Source organism: Antennarius striatus, chromosome 8, assembly GCF_040054535.1.
Source record: "Antennarius striatus isolate MH-2024 chromosome 8, ASM4005453v1, whole genome shotgun sequence".
Classification (NCBI taxonomy): Eukaryota; Metazoa; Chordata; class Actinopteri; order Lophiiformes; family Antennariidae; genus Antennarius; species Antennarius striatus.
In genome coordinates, this window is record NC_090783.1 from 22,587,640 (window position 1) to 22,607,985 (window position 20,346).

A 20,346-nucleotide genomic window follows, 5' to 3' on the forward strand; every position below is an offset into this window, starting at 1 on the left:
TTCTCCGCAAAATAAATCCGAGGCAGATATGCAATCAAGCAATGCATTTATCCAATTCTTAAATTCTCCATTCTCTCTCTTTTACAACTAATTATTTATTTTAAGCTCCAAATTAAATAAATTAAAGCCAGAAATTGAATTTACCATTAGCTTTTCACCATATCAGCAATTCCACATCTTTCATACAAAATTGATATTATTCAACTTCACTCAACATCAGCATTACAGTTTAATGTCAGCACTTCCACATTGAACCTTCAAACATTAAAATTTCTTATTTTCTTAATAACAGGCATTTATTAAATATATATCAGCTCTGGTCATTTTCCAAACGCATATAAAAGGCATGTTTTAATAGAAAATAAAAGGTTTTGGAAAGTGCAAAAACAGCAGCAGTACAAGTAACATTGATGATAACTTCATTGAATTTTGATCTCAGTTTCAAGGCACCGGTGTTGTGTAAGCTGCTTCAATGGTCGGGTTTAGTGGGACAGCTAAATTACAGATGGTACCCCTATTTTGATAAATAGTTGATCTAAAATCTCCACATTAATAGAGCTTTTTATCGACGTATTTCATTAATGAAAGAAATAGTTGTTATATAATAACTGGGCCTGAAAGTTTGACAGAGTAGAATTTTCTTATGACATTTTCGTAATAGTAAGGTTGCCATTAAAATAACAGTCTCCAGTGGAAGAGGGATTGTAACCATTTTACCTGGTAATACAGTAGTTCACAGCTAAAAATAGCACAACTATTGGCTTGCACACACACACACACACACACACACACACACACACACACACACACACACACACACACACACACACACACACACACACACACACACACACACACACACACACACACACACACACACACACACACACACACACACACAAACGGCCAGCGAGGGAGACACCTGTGGGGATTCCCATCAAAGCTGCCTTCACCCATCCTGACCGTTTCATTTGTTCTTTGTTCACTCTTTTTGCCATTCATGACCTCACATATAAACAGTTCACCTTCACTCATACACACACACACACACACACACACACACACACACACACACACACACACACACACACACACAGAGACACACACACATGCTGTCTGTCTCTTTACCTCACACATTCCACATCGACCCAATCTGACCTGTCTTGATACCGGTAAAAATGTCCCTCGTGATCTTGTGTTTCTGCACACGGTTACGGTTGTGTGTCTTGGTGTCTTAGTTTTTTGAGCAGGTAGTGAGGCTATGAAAAGCCATAATACTTGTAGTATTCCATGTTCTTTTGAGGAGGAGTCAGACATTTCTGGAAATATGGTTACCTTCTTGCAGGAATGAGATGAGAAGCTTGATGCCATTGTTATTGCCACTGTGAGGTTGGCAGGTGCTACAGCCAGTCAAGAAGAAGTCATAGCCATATGGTCCATAACACTAAATGTTTTAAGAAGTGGGCTTTAGGTACTGATGGAATTCTTTAGAAGAGAACCGTATTTCCAATCTTTATGCTATGCTAAACCATTCAGCTGTTGGCGGTAGTCTCATAGCTACGGTTCAAATATTCATTTCTGTGTACATACCTGTACATATCGGAGGTATGACACTTTCTCTGTTCAAAAATGGATCTCGTTTTAAGGGTAACTTATGGCATTTTTATAAGTATGACATGAATGAAAGGCTGCAGGTGAACTTGAAAGCTGTGGAAAAGCGCAGTGATGTAGAGAAAGAATACACATGCCAGACATATAAATTGAAATAAATCCAAGCACCCTGAAAAATGGTATGTGAGTGACAGGAAAACGATTTCTTTTTTTATTTTGACAACAGAGAAATAAATGAAGGGCCAAATAGCAGGCATTTAGCACAATTATATTTAGGAGAGAAAATTGGACTTTAGGTGGAGACAGATAGAACTGAGCAAAAGCAAAAGTGAAAGGTAATTTCAAATCATATTAACACCTGAATAATCAACCACTCTGATCAGTTGCCTTCACCAACCTCTAAGACTTTTCGATTAGGAGTCTACTGTCAGTGCACCAACATAAATCTCAACTTTTGCAGTTGTGTCACTTGAATGAATATCATGTTCTTGCTGTATGCACTTGTGTAAACGCCCGCATTTAATCACCCTTGAAATATCTCAGCCTGTGACATGTTGTGGCCATGGTGGTTGCTAGTTTTATTGGACATCAACCATATTAATAATGACAGATTGGTTGTTTTATATCTCAAATGCTACTGTGGTAGGGAGTCTTATTTGACCTAAATTATAATCTATGTATGAAACCTTCCCTATTTATTACTGTATTGACACACGTGTTTGTGTGTGTGCCTGATGTTGATTGGCAGGTGTACTCTGTTCTTAGCTGTTGCAGCTTTCCAAGAGAAAATGTGATGATTAACTCATGACGTGATTTGACATTAGTTTTATAATGCGTGTGCATCGAACAAAATAGCCTCAGTTCTGCTTACAAAGGGGAAGAATAGCTGCAAAGCATTGATTTGTAGCCGTGTGCACACAAACTACGTATGTTGTTCTTTCAGGCATTGACACCAACACCAAAGGGAGCATGTCTGCTCGTGTGCATTAGGTGTGTCAGTGCATTGTGATCCTGTGTATTATGTGTGTGAGAATAGTTTCCTGTCTGGGAGAACAGGGAAAAAGGTTTCCTTCATTTTTGGTTGGATTTATATTCCCTGTTTTTGCCAGTCGGTTTAAGAGGAAAGCGCTACATGAATAAAACTATATTTTGCACTCTCGTCTTCTTCCTTAGTTCACTTCTCTCACCACTTCATGCTTTATTCAGTCTCTCTTTCCTACTGTGTCTTGACTTGCTTTCACTGTCTCTTTCTCTCCACCAAACACTTCATCTCCACTTTCATTAAATACTAACTATCTGTCTATCAAATTTCTTTTTGTGTTATCACTCCTGTCACTTTTCGTGGTGTAGGCCTTCATAGTCACTTATTGGCTCTTCCATTATCTCATCCACTCTTTTTTAAATTTATCACTCACTACAGGCTAAGTGAGGAAGAGGATATAAGAATGGGTTATGTCCATTCATCTGTTTGTTACATTTTAGTTCCAGAGTGTGCGTGCTGAGTCAGATCTTCTGCATATTACCTCACTACTCATAGTTAATGTTATTTTATGCACTCTCTGCTCTTTCCGCACTATCAATTATGTTTTCATTTATTTATTTATTATCGTGGTTCATTTCTCCCTATGATATTAACAATCAGGCCTCGTCACACATTATTTACAGTGGAATTACACATCGGCCTGTTCTGTATTTTCACATTCCTCTAGAGTCATATTTGACAAATCAAAACCTTAATCATAACCAAGCATTTTTGTTGTCATCCTTCAATAAAATGTCTATCAAAGTATTTAATAAATAAAGGATTTGTATTCTGTTCGTGAGGTGGTCTTCAGTTGCTCAGACATCCTTTACATTCTGACTGTTGCATGACATTTTGAAAACCCACATGCCGGACAATGAATTATACTCTTTGACCTGCATAATCCATAAGTCCGCCACATCCAACCACATTCACTTCTCACCCAAATGCAGTTCAACATCTTTCATGATCAGATAATAAATATAGTCAATTAATTAATCTCAGACTGTGAAAATGTCAGAGTCTATCCAATTTATCTTTTATTGGTGGAGGAAGGAAATAAAAGCAGAGGAAGCGCTGGAGACGAGTGATTTCATAATAGCTGCTGCTGTGTTGAGGTGGGTGAGGAAAATTATGTTCAGTCTGCCATCTTTGAATTGAAAGTGACATATAGAACACTCATATGCACTCCACCATGAGCAACCAAACACACACACACACACACGCACGCACGCACGCACGCACACACGCACGCACACACGCACACACACACACACACACACACACACACACACACACACACCACAGTGGGATGAAGTCCTCTTCACATCAATTTCTGACCCATGTCTCTTGTGACACACACAAACCGCGAGCACCGAACTGCAGTTGCTGAACTCCCATGACATTCACATCAGTGCCAACCACAGAAAAATCCAGTTAACTACTGGCTGGGAATATGATTGGATTTCCTCTGTTGTTGAAACAATTTTCTAGTCCAGAGAGAAGTAACTGCAACCCAACAAGCCTGCATATGAGGAATTATTTAACTGGAAATACTCACCAATCTAACACGTTTGTAATGCTTTATCTATTCTAGTAATAGATTACCTGCTGTACTTCATCTTCTTGTTCTTTGCAGTTGATAATAAAAAGTGATTTACAATAAGGATGAATCATTTTCCTTAACACTTTTTAATTCCTTGTGTTGCCATCACGTTGCCACCATAAATCACTTTGTCTCCTGTTATTTTACTTTTCTTTTTTTTAAAAAGCATCCTCTTTGTTATTTAACCTGCCTGTGTGCACAATGACAAGATGAATAGTAGCTCAGGTGAATAATAGTTCTGGGGAGACGTGCGCCTCAGGTGTATGTGTCAGCTTGCTAACACTTTATTTCACATTAGCAGGAACCTGAAGCCGACAAGTATCAGATGGAGTTACAGGTGGGCACTTTGGTACAGTTTGTTTCTGTTAAAGGTCACGGAAGCAGCCATCAAAATCAATATAAATTAGAAACAATCAGTTTTCAAAATGTCTTTCCCAATTACCTTGGGAATGTTTTAAATTTATGATGTTTTTTCCTTTTAGATCACGAACCAAAATGATTTGATAGATAAAAGTAATAAAACAAATCTGTAACTCACTTACCACCATAGAATCCAGTCCTCACAAATAGTTTCCATTCAACTTATATATTCCTTGACGAGTTTCCAGATCTTTAAAAAACTACTCTCCCAACAAACAAAAAACCAAAAGAAAATAAGTGGCAATGACCAAAATTGTTAGAATCTTCATAAAGCCCGCCAACAAGCGGTAGCATGAAGCGCTCCAAAAGCATCCTGGTAGATGGATGTGTTGATTTGAAACTTGATGAAACTCAGTGGGACGTAGTACAGCTGTCTCACAATCGTCCTTGTATCTTCATTTTCCTTATTTTAATTTGGCGTTCTGTGGTAAAATATGTTTGAATGAGCAAACAATAAATTTAAGGATTCCTCTGTGTGTTTCCTCTTGACTATAGCTTTTAAAATGGTTTCTAATCTTACATTTCTTTGGCACAGACAACAACCAACCAGAGGAAATCCTTTCATAATGTGCTTGGCAGATAAGCCAAAGAGCTCAATCAACCAAAAAGCCGCTGACAAGGACCCTCAAGTGTCAACTGGTGTTCATTCTGCTGAAAGCCTTATATTGTCCAGTGGCTGACTCTTGGAGTGTCAGGACACCAATTTGGAGAGGGGATTGCTGTGTGAGTAGAGGCATCCACCCATGGGAAGTCTAGAAAAACATGCAAGAATCTTCAGAATCTTGCATGAGATCAATCAAATAATGATGACAATCAAGATAACAGACATTAGACTTAGCCGCAGCTGGTTGATAGAAAACCCATGCTCCAGTATAAGAGGCCCAATACTATTGCTGACATTAAAACTGGACATTTTACATTTGTAAGCATGTAGGATATGAGTTTCTTAATAAGGTAATGGGTTGCAGAACGCAACTTGATGGGAATATTTTATATATATTGTTGATTCAGGCAATGTTACTTTAAACATCAAAAGGAAACCGAAACGGTAACACTTTATTTTAAGATACACCTATTCACCATTAATTAGTTGCTTATTAACATGCAAATTAGTAACATATTGGCTCTTAATTAGTCATTATTAAGTACTTATTAATGCCTTGTTCTGCATGGCCTTATTAAACAACCTGTAAGCCATTAACTAACAGTCTTCCCTCAATAACCTCAGAATTCTTGCTTATTAGTATTAAGTAAGGAAGTTGTTGTATATGAATTACGATCTCAATATGCTTTGCTTAGTATGGACTTAATAAGGTTGTAGTACCCCAGGAATAGTTATTCTCCCTTAATACCACTTAATGAACATAACAAAATACAAAAATACAAATATTAAGTGTCCAAATAACTCTAAATTAAGTCTTTGTTACTTAGAATATGTTCCCCATAATAAAGTGACATCTTGATCATTACTAATTCACTAATAGTGGAACACTTATTAACCAACACATGTTCCCTAATCTAAAGTTGCCTCCTTTTCACAATTAGTTAATATGTTATAGCACATAACTACTGCTGCAATAAAGAAGTGATGGGTTACATCTTTGAAAAATGGATCTATCTATACAGTAGGTTCCCTCTCTTTCAGTGGTAGAATAACAAAGACAGCACAAGTAGAAACACCTCATTTATTAAACCGCTTACTGGTTGTTTAATAAGGCCATGCAGAACAAGGCATTAATAAGTACTTAATAATGACTAATTAAGAGCCAATATGTAACTAATTTGCATGTTAATAAGCAACTTATTAATGGTGAATAGGTGTACCTTAAAATAAAGTGTTACCACATACTGTAAGCCACTATCTTGTCATTTTTTTGCCTTTATGTCTTAATATCTCATGAAGTTCTGTCAGGAGATTTTGACTTTGGCCTCGCTCATTGATTAGTTTGTGACTATGAATATTTACTTCAGTACTGTATCTAATTTGATGATCTCAAGAAATATCTCAAGAAACACATTTCTGAATTGACTCTAATAGTGGATCGATAGTTTCTTCCACAACCAAGGTTTGTTACATGGTTTAGTCTATAGTCTTTATGCTTCAACTACAGAAACAGGCAGTTGTTAACTTGGTCTGCTATATAATGTATATCAGGAGTGAAGTGGCAAGAGCAAAGCTTAGTGTCTCTGGGAAGTTTTCCAGCTGGATGCAAAAGTCTTTCTGAATTTTCTTCTTCCTGAACATGGACGTCCTGTTTTTAGACAGGCGAGACATTGCCAGTGACTTTTCTGTGTGTTTTTCTCACTGACCCATCTCTGTCTTAACCATCTTGCTGTTGTGTTTTTTCATTTTTTGGACACCTCTTTCGTCTCTTCATACACTCATGGACTAATTGAACTGCTAGTCCACCTGTTGACTGTCAAGCCTTCAGCTGAAAGATAATGATATCTAGAGGGAGCAGCCTGCCATCCAGTTGATTTAATGTGCACAGAACACAGGAAGAAGTGTGTCTGTGTGTTTGTGTGTGTGTGTGTGTGTGTGTTGTCATCATAGGTAATGAAACTGCAGTAATGGGCCTTTATCTGTTCCAGAAGAATAGTGCTGTGTATGTTCATTTTACTTTGTGTGTGCCTGTATGTGTAATACATGAATGTAGGAATGGCTGGCAATCAGTTTAATCTTTTAAAGAGCGAGGGTGAGATCAACTTTTTATTGCTTTTTCAGGCCGTGTATCCCTCTGTCCAATGAAAACCCTGTATCTCAAAATTGTGTGATTCTCAATATTTGAGATAAACTGCAGGATTAAGTGTTCATTTATGGGTTGAGAGATTTCTGGTTCTTCTTAAGCCAAAAAAAGCAATTTAAAACTCATTCAGTTAACAGAAAGCGTCGACACAAAGCTGAAAGAAAAAAACAATTATTGTTTAACAAGAACTGTCAGACAGCCGAGGTCTTCTTGCATGCGATTGCCTTAGAATCTAGTTCCTGCTCATTTTCTGCAACACTTCTTGCAGGATAGAAATGGACAACGTGTGAAATGCCAAGTATTTGACCCTAACCCTAACCCTAAGTCATGTCTCTGTTTGCAGTGCAAAGGCCATTCATGGCTATGAAATGGTGAATGTTGGAGGTGGACTGTTAATCCAGACATGTTAAAGCATTAGGTTTTCTTATTCTTTGAAAATGAAGATTTTCCCAGAAGTGTATATACTTTTTTTTTCTGTTTGTATAGTTATTGGGAGCCACAACCTCAGAGCTGAAAGTTAGTTTGCAATCTTTCTGGACATTGTTAGAATCTCATAGTTGTCCCGTTTTTGTAATGCTCACTATAAATAATGGACAGACTGGATTTCTATAGCAAAAGACATCATATCATAAAATGAGAACACAATAACTGTTGTAACAGTATATAGTTCAGGCCATAATGCTGCAACCATTAAGATGATGATAAAAATGAATTATTTTTCATTTTTCGACAGAAATAGGTTGAGTTTCTTCCGGTCACACCCTTTGATATTTGTATGTATTTGGTAAGACTATAATTCATTACCTCAGCTGTATTTGGAGTATTTGACAGTTGAACGTGAACGTATTGAACGTGAGATTTTCCTGCCTTGATTCAACTATTAGCCCACCAATGGTTACTGTTTTCTATGTAGAGGCCCACTTATAAGTTGTTTGCTAGGTGAGGATTGGAAAATTTGTGTATTCAAGATAATTTTTTAAACATTGCTCCGTGAATACACTGTCCTCCCAATTTGTTTAGTGCAAGTTTTTTTTTTTTTGGTAACAGAAGGAAGCACACCGAGTCCCTCTATGCAAACAAGATTATGTTTATATTTTTTTATCTCCAACGGCATTTCACAATTGTCACGTTTTTCCCTCTAAAATATTTTGTTATGTGCCAGGGGCTCTTGGAGGGCATTAATGTGACTTTCAACTGGAACACAGTGATTAACAGAACTGTTAGTGCAGTTATTACCTCACATTGACATTTAAGTAGTGGGTGTGCTGACCTGGCTACTGGGAAGCAGTAATGTCTGTGTAATTTTTTCCTCACTCATACTTTTGTTGTATGTCTGACTGACTGATGTGGAGAAATTCTGTATGCGGTTATTTAATCTGCTTTGGGTCGAGATATATTTATTACAGAATTATTGAAATATGTATTACAAAAAGTACTCGACATAGCTTTAAAGACAGAAAACATTTTGTGTTGTCAACAAAAAGAAAGATCTATTCAAGTTGTGTTAGGGGACAGTTGCCTGACTTATATAAAGCTACAACAGTCATATATTTCTAGTGACGGTTTCTTTCCTTCTTGCTGTTTTCCTCTGACCGTCTCCTGTCCATTTGCTGATATTATTGTCTTCCACTTCTTTACTGCTCTTTATATTTTTTCTCCATTATCACCCACTACAGACTGCTGCTGCACTTATCCTACAATAATACTTACTCCAATATTTATTTATTTTCCTCCTCCTCGCTTCTTTATTGATGATGATGTTATATAGTAGACTTCTAGGCCTAAGAAAGCCCAGGATGCAGCCGTGTCCAGGTGTGGATTTGGTTTTCAAGGCCCTGGACCAGATTCCTGTAACACAGGGTGACGATGACAACACGTTCTAGTTTATTGGCTTTGAGTAATGGGCTATGACAAATCAGAGTGCCTTGTCATCAGACTAATCGAATAAAGATGAGGCAAATACGGGCCTTTTTTTGCGCAGGCTGCGACTTTTACCTAAATGATAGATAGATCACGCTGTGATTCCAGACAAGAGATTGAAGAGCGAGCAGCGCTTCAGTGCTACAAACATCCTCTGAAGTGTTTTTCTTTCTTTTTTACAGCAGGAGGGAAATAGCAGGATTATTAGCCAGTCAGTACAAGCTTTTTTTTTGTTGTCGTACAAACCTTCCCTGATGTGGAGAGATCTGTTTTAGTCTCTTCACTTTCAAGCACAATCATCATGCTGTCCTCAAACATTTCAAATCATCACACCAGCGTTCATAAGAGGCCCAGGTAATTTATGCACATCCTCGACATTTTCAGTTGATGACGGCTACAGCTCATTAGTGGTAAAGTGAATGGAAACAGATCTCTGAAAAGAGGCTGATATGACTGATATGAATTTGTTGCACCTGTAACCTCTGTTTTTGTTTACACCCATCTTTTCCCCCCAAACTATTTGATTTTATCAGCAAACAAAACATTATTCGTTTTATTTCACCCTTGTCCTCTGGCTTTTTTCAGTCCTCACCATATATAGCATGAAGAAGTGGGATTAAGGGTGATTGCATTTATTACACTTGCAATCACCTCAGCCAGAGCTGATTTTGGAAGTGTTGACATTGCTTTTGAGACGTCATTGAAACAGTAAACCTTTAGTAATGGCGCTGATGTGGCCCCCATGGCTTCGGGGAGAAGAGCATCAATTGATGATAGGGGATACAAAAAGTACTTACTGAGCAATTTGGTCTTGCTGTTACTGTATACTATATTAGTGCAGGGAGAGACAGTAACTTCACCTCATGTTTGATGCATTAGTCAGTGATCACACAAATTGGCAGAAGTCCCCCCCCCACCATTTAAAAAATGAATTCCAGAAGCTTTGGATTTGAATACATTTTGAAAGTGTTCACATTTTTTTTCTTTAATTGTAATAGTTTTATTTAGACAAAATGTATGGGTTTAATCATAACTATACAAATAGACCTCTTGACAATGATTTAATTTTAATTAGGTGAGGAGTTTGTTTGAAAATTTAAAATTCACCCATTATTGTCTTCATACTCTTGGAGTAATCCAGATGGATTATTTAGATGAAACTAAGTAAAAAGTGTAAGATTTCAGAGTGTGGAAATCTCATGACACGGTTTCTTGAAACATAAAACAATTTGTGTTAAAGAGGAATTCTGTTCTGTAAAACCTTAAGGCATTTGTTTGTTCAGCAAACATTTGTCTGAGACCTAATTGTGTTTTAGTCCCGGAGAATTGATGCTTAATTTTCTGTAGCTCAATTATTACTTTATGATAAAAACTTACACTCTACCATATACAATGTGATCAGTGTAGTTACTGAACATTTGAAGCAGAACATTTTCCAGACAATGGAGCTGGTTGTATGCATTGCGGGACAGCTAATCATGTTGTGCATGTTGTTCATTGGCAGCAGGGGCCAAAAATGAATCTACCTGAGTGGTGAAATGATTTTTTTAAAAAATTTTGCTTTCTATTGTTTCTCCGTCAGCATGTAGTTCATGGTAGAAAAACATTTTCTTCTTCTGTCCTGGTAATTCTTCTGCAAAGGTTGAAAGATCTAAAGAGCACAAGTCTTGTTTGAAACCACAAGCATTGTGAAATCCTGTGAGAGAACGTGTGGTTAACACAAAGATGAGACAGTAGGGATCACTGAACGGGAAATCAAAAACTGTTTAAGGTCAACTGAAGGTCTATTTGTCATAAGGTTTACATTTTTCAATTGATTAAATGTTTCTTTCAGTGAACAGACATTGCTTGTTGACAGGTCTTTCATATTTTTACGAGAAACATTACTTTAGGAACACTATATGTTGTGTAATAGCATGATATATTGCTAAAATGGCATTTTGGTGAGATGGTCCATGTTGAAAGAAAAGAAAAAGAAAAGTCATATAAGAAAGAAAATAATCTGAAAACATATATTGTTGTCAGACTAATTGTAAATATGTTTATTCTTCTGTGTGTCTGTACAGTTGTGTGTCTGTGAGGCTTGTGTCTGTTTCTGGCAATACAAAACGGACATATACAATGGTCTTCATATTGAGACTTACTGAATTATTACAAAGTTAGTTTGGAAATAGGAAGCTGCAGTTGGGCTTGTGAGCTTTATGGCATAGATTGTATACATAATGACATACTGGAGATGTGTGTAGAAAACACATTTTGTCACATAAATGTCTGAGAGTGAAAGATAAAGAAAGAGACTAGATAAGTGTACAGAAAGTATGAGAGGCAGAAACACAAACATGTGCAGGCACAACTTTCATAATAGTAAATTACAGTTTGCATTATTGCTAATAAGTATTACAAGGACAACAGTGACAATAATAGTAAAGATGTTCATAACTCTCCTCTATAATTGTAATAAACAGGTGTCAGTAGAGGAGCAAAGGTGCAGCAAATGCCCCTTTTTCACAGAAAAATGAAAAAGAAATAGCAATTTAAATTGTTTATCATAATAAATACTACCTCTAACAGATTTTTCTGAGTAGGTTATCCCGTGTTTGCAGATTGTTAAAGCCTGTTGTCTTTGACAGAACTGATTGTTTTCCAATTAGCAGGGCTGAATTAGCTGTTCAAACAGCAGGATTCGCTGTTCAAAGATCTCTTCATCATAAAATTGATGAAGAGAACAAAATCACACAAATTATTGTGCACCCTATTTTGTGTGCACACTATTCTGTGTGATTATGTCAACATTTAATGCCAGCGCACGTCTTCATGCATCGAGTCTGATGAGAACACTACCATCTAGCTGTGGGGACTTTAAACAGCACAAAAAAGAACAACTGCAGTAGATCTACCGCGTGTGTAGTGTTTAAATCAGACCGTAGACGTTGCTTTACCAGCATTGCTTTGCTAATGTAGCTGAATATTGTTCCTTTTGTATTGTTCAGACAGATTCAATAGGAATAAGGTTACTGTACTTTTTAATTTTCTGTGTTTCTTATTATTTTTTAAAATTTATTTCAATTTTGCCTTCATGAAGAGCGACAGCTGTAGAATTCACAGAAAATTTTGGAGAGATTTGGGAGCAGTCTTGCGGCAAATGGCTTCGGGCAGACTGAGTATGAAGAGTCTACTTTCATCTACTTCTGGATTCTCTCTTTTGAATATTTATCCTATTGAAATTCATGAGGTGTGGAACATTGTCATGGATACATTAACTGGAATTTTTGGGAGCTGAGGATAAACTATGCAAATCCATCATGAAAAAAGTATCTGCTATAGGTTCTTGGTTTTATATCTTTCTACTAGGTCTACTAGGTCTTAGGATCGTCAGGTTCTTTGCATCGTTGATTCATTTATTTTAACGTGTGGTTTTGAAATACGCATATTCATCATAGATTTTAAAAGCAGCTAGGCACTGGTCTTTGTTCTTATCTTTACCTTTGCATGTTCAAGTAATATTTTCCCTTACAGTGCTTTAATAACATATCCTAGAGCTGTGCTATAGGTAAAGGTCATAAAAGGCTGAATGTGGAATCCAGGGGAATGTGGTTGATTTAGCTTTCTTTCAGTAGTAGTTCTCTACTCTCACATCTGAGATTTCCTCTTAGCTGGAGGCACACTTTTGGAAAACAAAATATAATTTTGGTCACATCTTGATCGAGTCAAGAGCTGCGATCTCTCCGACTTTCCATGACCTTTCCATTGTTAATGTCATCTCCCTGAAACATAACTCGATGCACTCACGCACACATTTATATGGTCATGACATGCAGTACAAAAAGAATAAAAGGATGTTATGACTAAATATGGGATAACTTCTGTATATTATTCTAATATTTCCCTCTTGTTTATCACATATCTGCTCAAATCCTCATATCAGTGTATCCGCTTCTTCATGATGGTTTTCAGCTGATCGTTTTCAGCTGCCAGATCATTTTTATGATCACAAACGTACTTACACTCAGAAATCATGTTTATACGTTGAATTCATAATCTTCACTGTCATCGTCGTTGTAGCCAGTGCTCTCTTCCGTAGGTGAAATAGCTGTGGTGATCAAATGGTGAACTAGAGAAAACAGACAAGGTACACAACAACATCCACACCAGGTCAGAATTGCAGCGAAAACTGTAATTGAGACTATAACTGAGGTCACTAAGGCTCCATACTTGCCAAAAGCATTCAACCACGCAACCCACATGGACATGTCGACAACAGTGTTCCTTCATTTTGATATCGAGAGTGGTAAGTCCCTTTATAGCTTTGGTGAGGTTTCCGTCAGTTGCTGTATCATTGGGGATGAAAGTGCAACACCTCTCCCCGAACATAGAGCAAGTTTTTTTGCTGAGGTTCTTTTTGGGAATTGCCAGGATGGATAGGATCAGGAATGAGTACATCAGAGGGACAGCACATGTTAGAGGTTCTGGAGATAAAGTCAGAGAGGCCAGACTGAGATGGTTTTGGACATGTCCAGAGGAGAGATAGTGAATATATTGGTAGAAGGATGCTGAGTTTTGAACTGCCAGGCAGGAGGCCTAGAGGGAGACCAAGGAGGAGGTTTATGGATGTAGTGAAAGAGGACATGAAGGTAGTTGGTGTGAGAGAAAAGGATGCAGAAGACAGGGTTAGATGGAGGCAACTGATTGGTTGTGGCGACCCCTGAAGGGAAAAGCCCAAAGGAGAAGAAGAACGAAGATTTCATTAGTTGTTTAACCTGGGGTATTGTTCCAGATCTTTAATATTCATCACCATTATTTTTAAGTTTGAAGTAAATTTATGTTTTTCTTATATTAGTTTGCAAATAAGTATCAAATCACTGAAAAAACAGTTTGTTTTTTTTAATTTTTTTATTGTTGAGTATAAGAGTGGTATTCTGGAAAGGCTTACTTATTCACATCCAATGATGGTTGGAGGCTCACCAATTTGAGAGACTTGTGATATTATAAGATGTTCCTGGGAAAAACACACCATTTGTAAATTACGACATCTTTTTGTTTGATAACAAAGTAATAAGTGTTAAAGAAAACTGAGGAGATACAGGTGGGATGTATTTTAATTAATTAGACTAGCTAACTTGGAAACACACATCTTTCTGGCACAGCTTAGACTAAGCTTGCTGTGTAGATGGCATAATTTAATAAATGAGACTGTGAAAATTGTCTCACCACAGGGTTCCTTTAGTTCATGTATATTTCATAATGTGATTTAGATGCTCACCGTCTCCACAAAAAAATTACTAAAATGGTTAAAAAAATGCAAAGTTATGGAATTGACTTTTTGCAGTTAGTTTTCATCTATCAGTGTTTCTGCTGCCAACAAATCACTAAAACTATTTACTGATATTTGTATATTATGCACCAATATTTCTAGGTTAAAGTGGTTGTGGTTAGACAGTATTGTGTATACTTATTCTGTGTGTGTGTGTTTTTTTCTTTCAGTACCGCATTGGGCAGCTGTACATGATCAGTAAACATAGTCACGAGCAGAGTGATCGAGGGGAGGGGGTGGAGGTGGTCCAGAATGAACCTTATGAAGACCCGGAGCATGGCCAAGGGCAGTTCACAGAGAAACGAGTCTACCTCAACAGGTCAGTGAAACAAATCCTTTCTTGTCTTGTTTATTACCACTGAGGCTCTGAATGATGTGTAGAGTACTCTTATGCTGCTCCACATTCATAATTAGGCTGGTATCCACTATAAAAGTTTCATTGTTTTTTTCTTTCTCGGAGGAAATCATCTGATCCACTGAAAATATGTGTTTGTTAGTGGAAACAAAAAAACCACAAGAAGAACTTCAGAGGTTTTAAATAACAAAGTAAGCCAATTCAGTTTCAGGGAAATTTACAACACTCAGAAGCAAAACAAATTCAAGGTAAAAATGCAAACGAAAACTTCTGGTTCTCTGGTTCGAAGCTGAATCACCATATTGATAAGACTAATAACAGTTGGTTTTTCAAGTAATTATTTCATCATCTCTTTTCTCTGATGTGATGTGTGTCTGTGTGTGTGTGTGTGTGTGTGTGTGTGTGTGTGGGGGGGGGCATTTTTAGTCAACAAATCATTTCAAAGTTTCACAGCACCAACAGCCTTGCAGCATTTTTCAAACAAAACAATGTCAGTGATAATTAAAATTCCAAAACCACCAAAGGTCCCAAATTAATGCTGAAAATACTTTCTGAAATCTTTAAGCTAAAGGCATTAGAGTAAAAACCCTACATGAGGTGGTTCTGTGAAGTGAAAACTGTTTTTTCTTCTCACTGCAGTGAAGATTTCTATTTCATGTTCAGCAGTTTGGGATACGGTTTCTTTGTTTTTCCCTTTTTAAACAAATACCATCTTCAGTTGCTTGAGGAAATGATGCAGTTCATTTTTTCCACATATATTAACATTTCATCAGCGTGAAGATGAGAAGGTGATGAATGATTTTTTTTCCATTTTGACCCTCTTGTCCATATGCCTTTAAATTAACCATGGCTTTTACAAATTATTATATATCCACATCAGAAATGGATAAGATTACATCAACTCATTGTTGGGCACATATATTGATGACCTTTCCACTGTATATTCTTGCAAGCAGTGTTATATTACACGACCCTATTGTGCTACTTCTCACTGCATCCTGTGACTCACTGTTTGGACAGATGCATGTATGACTTCCACACCCAGTTCTGTTAGACCTGCAAAATTGCAAAAAGAATTGAATGGAGAAGAAAAATGTGGAAGGAATGTGAAAAGAAGTCCAAGAGAATGAAAATGGGGTAAGGCATAGCATTTAATTGCTATGTCAGCAACCGTAATGTAGGGGAACACATTTTGTTGAGTCAGCAGAGCTTTGCTCCTTGGAGGAGAGAAAGAACAGAAGGAACAAAGAGAGGTACAGTATGTTGGGTTGCAAACACAAAGCGCTCTGCAATTTGTTGTTTAAAAACTGAACAAAAAAAAAAGCAATTTGCACTGCTGTTCAAGGATTAAATGAAAGAAGTGTTTCAAATATCAGAGGAATAAAATTTGTATTGATTATTGTCAGTAAAATCAGCTTCATTAGTAGAATAGCTTTCATTCTAAACAAAAAAAATGTCATCCGTGACAACCAGCTACTACTTTATTTTTAAGGACTTGATTTTGTTAACATGGGAAGTTAAAACTTTGTGTAGAACAGAGATTTTACCACCTAGTCTCCAACTCCCTTTACATATTAAGGGAATTAAATAATAGACAAAGTGAGTGAGGAGAAACAAGTATACATCAGACACAGGCTTTGGTTTAAAAACTTTGAAGCAACCGCCCACTACACCTCGGCGCTTGGCAGTGGGGCCGAGCCCCAATAGCTATTGGCAAAGATCTTAAAAAGAAGAAGGAGGGAAGTGAAATACCAACAGGTGGGGGTGTAGGAGGAGTGACAGTCTTTTGTTGGCAGGGAGGGCGAGAGAGAGGGAGAGGGAGAGAGGACATTTTCACAATATGACCGTCAAAGTCTGTTTTTAACCACAGCCGTCACGATGCAGTAGGCGCCGTTTGTGTTCTCATTAAGAGATTGTTTTCCATGTCAATCAAAAGAAGTGAAGATGACGGGCGGTTAAATGAAACCCTGTGAATTTCTGTTTGACGCAGCTCATAAATGAGAACCTAGGCAGTCAGAGACTGCAACGTCCTGCGACACCCCTGACTTCAAAATTTTACCCTGACCTACTTTCAGGGTAGGTCAGGGTAAGTCGCGGGATGTTGCAGTCCTTGAATTCAAAATTTTACTCTGACCTACTGTCATAGGTCAGGGTAAATCAAAGCATTGGTAGATCAGAGCCCTAGCTTTGATCTATGGTCTCACTCACACTGGCCTTTTCCCTCGTCTTTCTATCTCATCCGGTTCCTGAGTTTACAAAAGTTGAAATTTGACCTTGACCTACTTTTCTCAAAAAGCCGAAAGGAGAAGTGGAAGAATAGGATATTTTAAAATTATTTCTGTTCAAAATTTTACTAATTTTACTGTTAATAGGTGTGGTATTGAAGACTTAAGAATGAACAAGTTATAAAGAACCAAAGGGCAATCCTAGTTACATCTACAATGAAGACATTGTGATTCTGATGCTTCTGTAGTTGTAGTAGTTCAATTTTTTACAAAAAGTTTTGAAGCACCACGGAGAAAAGTTTGATCTCAATTAATATCTCATCCTGACTCAATGTTTCTGCAGTAAATTACCAAGCTGGGCCAGAGCAGTGGTTCCTAAAATCTTCTATGTGACAGAGAAAGCATGGAACTATTACCCTTACACCATAACAGGTAAGCATACAGTGTGAATGTGTTTTTACTCAATGTTAATGACATGCATATTTTATATCTAATCCGGTTAGATTTTGTTACAAGAGAGTTCGCATTGAACTTAATTTCTCTTTAATACTTATATGGAAACAACTACTCTTGTCTGGAATCAGACAAGAGTAGTTGAGCAGTGTGGTCACATGAGGCATCACACATTTTTCTCACATGTTTTTTCCTTGACCTATTTCTTTTTATTTTCTGCAGTGTACACAGTTTATTCAGCAATAACCACCTGAAGCAAATTTTTAGACAAATGTTTTTATGGGGTAGAAGTTGTGAGAGATGATACTTATCTGTTAGGCAGGGACTTCTAGCACATCCATTACTAATTCCCACTCTATTTTCAACAATTTTCCACATGAGAATGTCAAACTAAGGAATATTTCTTTAGCTTTCCAAAGTTTCCTACCTCATGCCTCCATGAAGTCAGCAGTTTCAGCCTAATTAGGACACACTTTGATTGCAAATTCTGAAGTTGTGGATGCTTCCTTTTTTCCATTGTTTTTCGACTGAGAACTGTGGCCTCAGTCTTAGAGGGGCTGATCTTTTTTATCCCAACACTTCATACTCACTTGTAAACTTTCTTAATGACAGACAGAGATTGTAGCCTGATGAAGCCAGCATGACCACAGCAGGACACTGAGAACTGCAGCTGCACATAGACATTCTGTCCATCAAAATGACCAACATCACTTATGACAAAGGGCAGCCCTGACAGAAACAACTGTCACAGCGTAGAAGTCCAAGGTTTTGCTGGCAATGCAATGCGAGCTTTCACTTTGGTGATGCAGGGACTAAATGACCTGAAACATGAGGCCTGATACCCCGTACACCTGGTGTACACCCCATAATGTGCTTAGAAGGTCATTTTGGAATACCTTTTCCAAGTTCAATAAACACACATAGAGTGTTTGTGCAATTTTCACCCTGTAGCACTGTAACAGCACAGACCATCTAGTCCGCTTTCTTGAAAAAGAAAGCGTCAGATAGATATTGGTCTGTGTGGACGAGTTTCATATACACTTCTACACTAAGGTTCCTATTGCATGGTTAAGAAACCATAAGCAGAGTTCTATGGTGTATGTATTTCAGTGCAGTGAGGACTACCCAGATTATAAGTTGTGGAGACAAAACCAATCCATAAGGGAATGGCACATCACAGGAGAACCAACACCTCAGGGTGGGACTCAGCGGTCCATCTGCAAAACAATATACCTGTCCAGGGAAGACAGATGGCTTGAGAGAGGACTTAAAGAAACCACTACATCATACTGGAGCAGCCATCTGTCAATGTCTACTATGTACGTTGCAGTTTTGGGTTCCCTCCCCCTGCAGCTCAAATAGGATTTGCATTACTGTGGGGAGCAAATGACTAAACCATCATTTGAACAACTTATAGGTGACCAACCTCCAACCTCTCTGCGGTGGGTGCCAATAGCCCATAGGTTAATCCTATTTGACTGGCTTTTAACAGCTGTCATTATAACTTAAGGATTTGAAGAATCCCACCATGTTTAAAACCTGGAACTTCCCAACGGCCCATTAGAACTGAAGAAATCTCCTGGATTAGAGGCAAAACATCCAGTCAAGTTAACTTTATTTGGCATAAACCTCTATGGAAGAGATTTTTTTGTCAAAATCGTTTCTAAAATTCCTGCACGTTGCATAATTTAATAAACAAAAAACGTGACCATAGGTCAATCAAATATGACCTCTGAAAAGTAACGGTACTGACAGCAACTGTGGAGAGAACAGAGTGAAACAGTCACACTGCACAGAGTGTAATACTGTGTTGCGTTGACGATCTTGATTCAAGATATACGTTACAAGCAGAGGCATATAGAACAGTTTTATTGAGTGCAAATGATAGAAGAGACAACGTGAGATAATGCATATGAACATTTTCATTCAAGCTATAGAAAAAAACAACAACTTCATGATTAACTTTCTTCCTTTGTGTTTTGTCTTTGCTCTGACGTGATGTCACCCGCTCCACTGTCTATAGAATATACAGTAAGTATCTTTTATATATATTTCACTGATTTATTTCAAATAGAGGAGAAGGAGATACTTGTATCTGGCCAGAGGAACATGGTGTATTTGCATGATTACATTATGAAATAATAGTTTGTATTATGTATTATGCAATTACTAAGAAGGTATTTACATTTAGACAGGACAGGGCGCTAATTTAACCCAAAGCCTTAGGTAGGAAATTAGCAGTGAGTATCGACAAATCTTTGGATATCAGTATCAATTTATTTTTTGGCCGCTGCTGAAATAAAATTGCAAGAGAAAAGGAACGTTGCTACCAAAAATGAAAATTCAGTTGTTATGTACAAGGCAGTGCAGATGAAAAGAGGGGATAACTTTCGTTTTCTACAAAAGTTATTTTAAAGCTTCCCATGGAATTCAGGTGGAACATAAATGTAAGTCACATTCACATTTATTTGATTTAGTTTTAATTTTTTTCTGAATCCTGAGGCTGTTAAATGCCGAGATGACTATTTGGTAACAAAATCTAACTTTTTGTTTTTACAACTGGGACAATATTGGATATGACAGTTCTAAAAAATGATTGATGAAACCAATATGAATAAATCCAAACAGTAATATTGTGGCCTGTAAAAGCAAAATAATGAGCTAAAGTTGCCCTTCC

The 20,346-nt window shown here is 37.4% G+C and overlaps 1 protein-coding gene across 1 annotated transcript in view; it reads left to right on the forward strand.

Moving 5' to 3' along the window:
* The window catches only part of LOC137600384 (cytoplasmic phosphatidylinositol transfer protein 1-like), a 56,225-nt gene that overhangs the window by 24,166 nt on the left and 11,713 nt on the right, over positions 1–20,346 (forward strand). Inside the window, exons 2-4 of the mRNA XM_068321989.1 lie at positions 14,807–14,955; positions 17,560–17,648; positions 19,693–19,700. Coding sequence (XP_068178090.1) covers positions 14,807–14,955; positions 17,560–17,648; positions 19,693–19,700 — 246 coding nt within the window. The remainder of the gene's footprint in view (positions 1–14,806; positions 14,956–17,559; positions 17,649–19,692; positions 19,701–20,346) is intronic.